This window comes from Lolium perenne, chromosome 1, assembly GCF_019359855.2.
Source record: "Lolium perenne isolate Kyuss_39 chromosome 1, Kyuss_2.0, whole genome shotgun sequence".
Classification (NCBI taxonomy): domain Eukaryota; kingdom Viridiplantae; phylum Streptophyta; class Magnoliopsida; order Poales; family Poaceae; genus Lolium; species Lolium perenne.
The window spans coordinates 70588185-70597425 of record NC_067244.2 but is presented as its reverse complement, the minus strand read 5'-3'; the positions used below and the strand labels follow the sequence as shown (position 1 = coordinate 70597425).

The 9241-nt window shown below is 39.8% G+C and overlaps 1 protein-coding gene across 1 annotated transcript; it reads right to left on the bottom strand.

Moving 5' to 3' along the window:
* Positions 1–371: 371 nt before the first annotated feature.
* On the bottom strand, positions 372–8078 carry LOC127296727 (uncharacterized). Its single transcript, XM_051326927.2, has 12 exons — positions 7871–8078; positions 7006–7133; positions 6841–6903; positions 5761–5882; positions 5554–5669; positions 4666–5473; positions 3728–4459; positions 3401–3622; positions 3040–3135; positions 2750–2944; positions 1832–1945; positions 372–958 (listed from the first exon to the last, which is right to left on the bottom strand). The coding sequence occupies exons 1-12, from the start codon at positions 7981–7983 to the stop codon at positions 698–700; spliced, it is 2970 nt and encodes a 989-aa protein (XP_051182887.1). The 5' UTR covers positions 7984–8078; the 3' UTR covers positions 372–697.
* Positions 8079–9241: the final 1163 nt, after the last annotated feature.

The window sequence follows — 9241 nt, the reverse complement described above, 5'->3', positions numbered from 1 at the left end:
TGGCACTGTATTCTGCAGAAAGTAGCTGACTTCTCATTCACTAGCTGACATCACTACACTGATATCAAAACCTGGGTAACCATGTAGCAACAGATAGATTGATTCTCTAGTGTGGTTGCAACAGCACCTTTGGAGTCAGTGTAACCTAGATGTATTGTTGGCAGTGTGCTTCTAGTTTCCTGTAATTGCTTTCTATCTTCTATAAACATATGTCACACTTTTGGCATGCTTTCAGGAGAAAAAAAAAACAGGGGATATTCTCCTCCGCAATGGAGATAGCACAAACCAGAAACATGAGGATCACAGCTCAAAAACAGAAATAATGATCAAAGGAGTGAAATTCGTTCTCTACTCAGAATAGACAAGTTGAATAAGAGAACTTCAATAAGTTACAAGAGAAATAACACTTCTAACATTCTGCTGAGAAGTTTGGTCTATGTGGTACATTTTACAACTTATAAGCATGTCAAGACCGATCCGCCAGTTCTTCAATGTCATGTCCAGGATTTCTAATAGCACAAGTGGCTTTTCTACAAGTACTTATGCAGTGTCATCCCAGGAAATAGCTTTACTTTCAAATGTTACACAAATAACGGCCTAGTCAAAAGTACAACGAACCCTACCACTACAAAAGAGGAAGATAGTGATGCAGACTAGGGCCCAAAATCTCGTCCGCATGAGAATGTGGAGGCCTCACTTACCTCCACTTGTCTCTCAATTCCTTTTTCTCAGACCAAATCCAAGTAACAAAAAGAGCAGCAACCAATGCAACTATTGTAATTAGAAGAAGTGCATAGCTGAATTCGTCGGTGAGCGAGTCGTACGTTCTTGATGGCGCAAGCCGAGTGTAGAAGAGGTCCACACCATACGAGAAAACAAGAGTAGTTGACTCCAGCTTTGCAGGAATAGAAACAATTCCTCGCAGGGCTTCCACTTGAACAGAGTGTGTCACGTAGGACTGCACCAGAAAAATGACATAATCATTAATCAGGCTGAATAATGACTGATTAACCAACGACAGAAGAAGCTTTCAGGTATTCAAATATTGGAATGGTGGCACCTTGACAAAACTAGGCATGCCAAGATATGAATATAATTAAATTTTCCATTAAAAGTTAACCAAACATGCTGTTCAGCAGTATGTCCTTTTTAAGATGGTTCACCAATATATCAAGCAGAAGACATGAGGCAAGAAAGTATGGTATGTATGGTGGATAAGTGGCGGTGGAGGGAGGTTGGTAGTTGAATGAACTGGAAGTACTTGTATATCATGAATGGTATTGATATTCAAATGAGCCATATACACACTTTAAGAAAGTTCTTCCTTGGTCACTTTCCAGTGAAACCGAAAGTTAATGAGAAAACTATGTTTCACAGATAATACAAGGTGGTAATGAACTAGCTGTTTTGTGCACAAACTAGTTCAGAAATTCCAATTACTAAACTCAGGGAAGAACCTTGCAGGGTCATGAAATCATTAATGTATTCTTGTACTTGAAAGAAGCATCATATTTTAACCATGCAACCAAAATTGTGTAAGTCCCCACATCCCAGTGCGTAAAAACATGCTGTACTAGTCTTACAAAATAATACTGCACTAATTCATGAATTAGCAGACAAAAAGGTATTGTTTTATTGCAGCTTCTGCAACAGGAGCACAATGCAACCACACTAATGAGACACCTAGAATCTTCAGGGGGCAATACCATACAGCAACTTTGTCATCAGAAGATAGTAAACACCGATAAGTGTTCTTTATAGTATTATAATACCTATTACAAGGATAATAGATGTGAATGCAAAACTTTTGATCATCAGACAACAGAAATACCTGTGGAATAATAGGCAAAGAATCTGTTAATGGTATAATGCCCTCTTCTTTCTCTTGCTGTGTAGGATTCACTGAACGGCGCGGGTCAAGAAAGCGCTTGTCTAGTGCCAAAACCTGCAACGCATATGTTCTGTAAATATATGGTCCTAGTATCGGCACACAGACTTCATATCAGACAGCCAACTATCTTGTCCACAAAGATGGAAATATGTTCGCTTCAAAGAAATGCTGGATAAGCAGATGATATTGAGCTTAACAGGCTTGACTCGACACGCATAGTTTTCTAACCTAACAATTCCTAACAAAAGAAACTGAACGCGCATGAACATCTCGACAAAAATAAAATACACATGAACAGTGCCCAGGTAAACCACAGCATTACTGCATAACAGAGCATTCTGTCAGCAGTGGCGGTGGAATCAATGAGGGCATGGACATCTGAACAAAAAACACTATGTTACTAACAGAACATGTGAAGTTCCAAAAAGTGAAAGCGTACTTTTGAAAGAACTGTCCCAAAGTTTAACATTGATTAACTGAGCGCTGCATGATTTTGTTTGTATTGAAAAGGGATCTAATATAAACATCAGTCGCACCCACTTTTCACAATGGAAACATTCAGAATCTACATGATGCTAAAAGGACGGACTTATAGGATGTCCATCAATTTTCCCCATTGCTATTGTAGAAAGCACATATACAACCCATTGCTATGGCAGAAAGCACATATACAACTATACAAGGTGCAATACAAACCATGTCTGCATTCAACAAGGGCAACAAATGTACAATGACTTTTATAGGTAAACAACAATCAAAATGTGTATTGTATAACACTCTCTTATAGAGGATAATAAAGGGCCACAACCTTTTAGTGCATAACTAAGAGATGTATGAAATACAAACGAGACAACATACCTGGTCACCAATCGTGCCGATCAGAAGCTGCTTGGATGTTATACCCTTAGCTGTTTGTGTAACTGCCATTGCTTTCACTGAATGAGTAAAAAAGTACGACTGGGATTTCACCATAACCTCTGGCCGGGAATAAGAAGTCATTGGCGCAGACAAATTATGCTTCCCAAGTATGAGCTTCATAACATCTTTATTGTCCTGTGTGAATACTTAGTGCAGTTAATACAACCACCAATACCGATAGAAATGCTATAACAGATTATATAATTACAACAGTGTGCATATTGTCATACCGCCCTAGATTGATCATATATCTCGATTACTGCAATTTCAAATCTGTGAGCTCGTAGGTTGAAATAATGATAGACCACCCAGTTCTCGCTTACAACCTTGAAAACACAACGAAATAAGCATGTTAATACTTGATAAAGAGGAGTCATCTAAAAACAAGATACAAAGACACAAGAAAATGCAGAAGCAACAGCTTTGTTGTGAAAAAATATCTACTGCATGAAGATATAAATGTTGTAACTGTGAGTGTCAAAATTCAAGCATGCCAAATATATTGTGAAGGATGAAAACGGAGTATAACTGTCGCATGCTGAAAACTGAACTGACAAGAGATTAAGGCCACAGAATAGTAGATGTACTCACGGCATGTAAAGGGCCTTGTGCACCATGATGAGTCACACGGTGCAGTATTCGTCCACTGACAGCATCAATGAGATATGCAACAAGTGAAGCTTCTTCAGGTGCCGCAGATCCAATTTCACCAGCAGCTTTAGGAGACACAGTAGCAACAAAAACTAAATTCTTCGATAAATACTTATACATCACATCCTGATCTGCTATGATCTTTGCTTGAGTATGGACAACCTTTAGGTCATAAGAAACAAGCAAAGTTTATGTTATAACATATTTTAATAAAAACAAATCGGGCCACATAACATGAATTAGAGCGCGCAGAGTCAATGAACATACCTCATTCATCTTTCGTGTTTCTGAGATGGCAATCCTTTCTGAATCAGAAGGGAAATTGATAGACCATAACTCCCTCGTACCAAAGCAATACTGGTCATCCAAATTGAGGTCAGATGACTTCTGCAATGAATATCCTCTAATAGCATTTTTCTGAATGTCCACGGAATAGAAATATATATTTGACATTTCAGGTACAAATGAGTTAAGGGCATCCGGAGATTTTGGATACAGGTGAGCATAGGAATTTGAATCAATAATAAGATGAAGACGTTGTTCAGACGAATCCTTCAGCGTCAATGGGATAATTTGGACGACAGAATGGTCGAACCTTTGAGAGTTCAGTTCCTCTCCAGAATATGAATCAAGAATAGAGAGGACTCCAGGAGCAACAGAATCTGCTCCAGATCTGCCAACAACAAGTATGGACGGGTTCTCACGTATCACACGGTGATGGGGAACCTGCCATTGGTATAACCTCAAGGCAGAAGGCATTTCGCCGGATTTAGAAGCACGAAGGGACGGCAGCAAGTTCGACCAGATAATACGTCCATCTCCAGTATGCAGAGCTATTACTTTGCCAGCCTTTGTCAGTACAATGAGAAGTTTTCGGAATCCGTTATGGTCTCTGGTCATTTTGTTTTTCTCAGAGCTTCTGACTCTCAATGCTTGGATAGCAGCAAGTTCATCAACACTCGCAAGCATTAGAGTTCCTTTGAGTTTCAGCATGTGTCCCTATATAAGAATCAATGGTCAAGTGCCATAAGAAAAAAATTGAGAAGCGCACACAATGGAAATAAAAAAAATTATGGATGGACCCACACTATAACTTAATCCAGTGATAATAAATTTTACAAAGTAAGCTTTAGTAAGAGATTTTCTGAAGTAACTTTTTTCTAGATAACTTTATCAAAGAAAAACATTAGTAGAGTCGGGATTACCTTAAGCCATTCAAAGAGATTGTGTTCCACATCCGCAACTGAGACACCATCCTTCTCAACAGGCAATTCAGAAGCCATTACATCAACAATTGAAGCAAGTCCATCCTCTCTGCTCCAGACAACCGCTCCTTGTTGAATTAACAAGATCGAATGGTCTTCCATAACAACCAAAGCCCGGAAACCATGAGATTTATCAGTTCGGACATAATTATTCAAGAAGACCTTCTCAACACTGCCCCTGTGCTGATCTATATTAACCTTTTCCCTAATAATTTCGTTGCTTGCATCACTTGTAACTTTGACAATAAATTCGATTTGAGAACCCACATGCTGCACAACAGCAAAAGCCTCATCCTTTTCTGTTATTGTCAGAGCATCACTCACAGCGGCTGGTCGGTCAAAGCTATGGATTACTTCCAACCGATTCAGACCTTGAAGTTTCAGGAGAGAAATAGTAGAAGATGATTGCAAAGCTATGATACCATTGGACATCAAAGGTAGAAGTTTGACAGTTCCAGATATGTCTTGAACAAAATCTGAAATTTGCACCTTCTTGTAGCTGATGCTCTCACCCTTGAACTCAACAATATACAAAGCTGACCTGGCCTCATCCAATGCTACCAACCTATTATCAGAACCAAGTAACATTTCGCCACATAATCCACCAGGCAATGACTTTTGGATATCCTTTATTATTTCTCCAGTTTTAGCATTCAAATGATAAACAGCTAGCTTTGAGGAACCAGCAATCCCAACAACGTATACAATATCATTCTCAGGTGATTGAGTGACTTGTTTGATTTCCAGGCTGCACAGACATTCAAGTAGAAGTTAGTAGGGTTTTTCTCATGTTCTGAACAAGTAACACAAGGGCATACTTATGCATACCCATCAAGTGTGAACTTCTTTCCCCAAGAAATGACTCCATCAATGCTTGATACAGCATAAATCCATTGTCCAGCCGAAACCAAAACCAAATTATCCTTTGCCACTTTATTGTTTGACTGCAAGAGAAAGGGGATCGGTCACTCTAAATAAGTGATACAAACATAAATATATTTTACTACCAACATATGATAATTTTCCAATACAAACCAAAACATGCAGCAACGATTTTGATGCTGTGGAAGTTTGCATATTGGTTTCCCAGATCATCTGTCCATCAGGAAGATTCCATGCCCTCAATATACTACCTCCGGAAGAAAGAGTAACAACATCTGAATACATGTTGAAAATCAGACTGTTATATACATGTCGCTTAGCAAACTAAAGTTCACATAATACTAATGCAATGAATTATATGTACAAAAATGAAGAAAGAACAAGAAGCAACAAACAGGTAAAACTGTTCTCACATAAACATTTGTATAGTAATTGCTTTCATGCCTCTGATAGTTAAGTCACAGAATCACAAAAAATCACACTTCAGGACATAAGCATTGTTCATACCTCCAGTAAGGGAAAATAACAGCACAAATTGCCTTTTGAGAAGAATATATTAATTAGTGAGCTCCACATATTTACTAAAGCCATCTCTTGTCTACATGGTTCAATAACCATGATCCATTGCCAGAAAGTTTTAAGCCACGTTTCTTGGGTTTAACCGCTTAAGCACTTAGTCTCTAAATATTTGAACAATAAATACTTAAATAGATGCAACGTCCCTGTTATCTTCTCAATGGTGAAACAAAATGTATTTATCTTCACCCTCTGAGATGCAAACATTATGCTGCTCACCAGTAGTTATCGCATTACTAAAAACCATGGATACTTGAGTGGTATTTTGTATAGATCTACCTTCCAATTTGAGACCTATATGCATCTCATATTGCCTAACTAATACCTGTATTTGTTGATTCATGTTCTTATCTGATATGGCAGTATATATTGTGGTTATATGAATGCCACAAAAGGATATCAAACTCAAATAGGCATCTGAAATAAAATTAGGTGCTAGAATTTGCCAATGCAAGTAAAAGTACATACTATGTACATGAAGAATCATTGTTTGATGTACACATATAACTTAAGAGAATAATAACTAAACAAATTTGAACGGATATATTTATCCCATCAACAAGGGACAAAAAAACAGAAGACATGAAAATAAACAGCATCAACAAGGTTTTCTTCCAACTACATGTATCTCAAATGTAAGAAAACATGTAGACTCACATTTTCCAAGCGATAGACTAAGCTGATCAACAGGGTCATTCTTCTCAATGACATGTCGCCAAACTGCAAAAAATTGACATATATTAAAGAAAACACGGATACACATCATGTGTAGCACAACAGTGGCAGGCATCCCAAAGAAATTATGTGACAAGGAAAACTGACATATATCTCCTGAGCGAAGATCAAGCGAAGCGATCACATTTTCCTCCGTCAAGACCACAACACGTCTCCTTCCACTCTTCTGACTGTGGTAAACTGCCTGCTTAACTTTGCCTATGTACTTCTGGTGCCTGCAAAGGACATCCGTGATCAAATGGTGATACAGGGAGTACTTCCCAATATTGTGTGGTGCTAATGAGCAATAGAAGTGGTGTTAAGAGGTGCACTGTCCAAGCCATTAATGATTACATGCAGTGAAAAGTTCAAATAAAGCCAAAAGAAAGTGATCTACTGTATTTAGCGATACAGCACAAGGCTGATATTGCAGGACGGGCGCATGCACCACCAGGCCAACCATTTTATCATCATGATGTCACAGTCTCAGCAGCTGCACTTGATCACCCGTAATACAATGCCTTACCATAAAAGGCTGTGTGCGTGCAATGAAATTTAAGCTGAGTAAATGTTTCTGGAACTTCTTCTAGGTTCGCAAAAGCAACAATAAAACCTTGAACCAGTAAGAAGTTCCAGAACAGAATCTGATCTAATCTACAGGAAGCACAGCTAACCTCAGAGGCTGGAACAGCCGGCCCGTTCGTCACATGCATAGTACTCCACTGGTATAGCTAGAACAAGTACCTCGGCAACAACAAACAAGCTCGAAAACTAGCAAGCACATCGTACGTGGCCTAAATCCCGAAAACCCTACACTGCCACGGCGCGCAACTCCACGCATAACAATGGAACAGCGATCTAAACTACGAACTCGAAGTTCCGCTGCGTCGTGAGAGGGAAATCAGATCTAGGCGCGGGCGGGGCAGAGCGGATCGGATCTATGCTAGTGGATGGGCGCGCAAGGTGAACGTACCAGTCGGCGAGGCCGACTTGGTCCTCGTAGACGGCGACGGCGAGGGTGGCGAGAGCGGCGGCGGCAAGGAAGCCGACGAGGACGAGGAGGAGCCGGCGCGGCGGCGGCGCCATCGCCGACGGAGTTCGGGTTGGACCTCCGATCTGAGGGGGCCGTCCGGGTGGTGTGGTTTACTGCTTCGATTCGGGGACGGGAGTCATCGAGGAGTTGGGAGCTATTCTGGATGTTTATCGAGGGATGGGAGTCCCTTATCCGCCGCTCGATGCAGGAATTCCTGTTTATCGCTCGCAAATTGTCCACGCCCGCAGACGGCCCGACGACATGGGCCTCGGCCGGTTAGCGCGTTATCGGTTATCGCGGTTGCAACATTCTAGAAGGTTTTTTTTTTCTTGGCTGGTTCACTACTATGGTCAGTTTTTTTTTCATTCTTTTCTTTTTTTGGTTCAATTTGGTAAATGTTCAAAAAAACAGATTTATCTTTTTGTTTAGATTTAAAATTAAAAGAAGAAACAAAAGGACAAACATGTTACCTACTATCAAAATGGGAGCGCTCCATATGGAAGAATATGGAGTGTCAGCCGGGAGCGATAAATGGGTTGGCCCATTTTGGCGAATGGCGTGGGCGTAGCCGAGCAGCACGAGTCGGCCGATGTATAGGGGTCCCCACTCTATGCAGGCTCTAGGATCGCTCCCACCTGAAGCAATCTGGTGTTGGGCTAGATGAAAGTATAGAGATGGTAACTTAGAAGAGGTGAATAGGCTTTGTTTTTTCTTTTGCAATTTAGGCTTTGCATAAATGTAGGTGAGACTAATGCAAACTAGGTGAGGCAACATATATGATGATACAAGATACTTCAAGTATGAAAGGTATCACAGATGTAAATAGCACAAGAAATGTGTTAACTAGTGACCTTCTAATAATGATCTTGGGTGAATTGGTCATAACTCTATGAGCATTTTGCAACAAATGGCCATAAGCCATCTAGGACGGTCCAAACCCTACATATCCACGACCATTTTTGTGAGTAAGGTCATAATTTCCATGCACTAATTTGTCATAGAGAAGATATGGTTTACGACCTTATATAGACAACTACGACCAATTTAAATGGTCGTGGCTGCTAATTCGTGAAGTCCAAAAATGAATGGCCAACCACCTCTGCAATTTCATCTACGATTTTTGAGCTTCTCTCTATTTTTTTTGTCCTTTGGATAATTTTGTAGAAAATTGTTTCCAACATGAACGAAAAAGGTATCTCCTCGCTTCTAGGATATCGATGATTTGAAAGTAAAACAAAAATATAGAACAATATGAGACATTTGAGCAAGATAACAAAATTATAGAATGTATGTCTACCTATTGAACACATC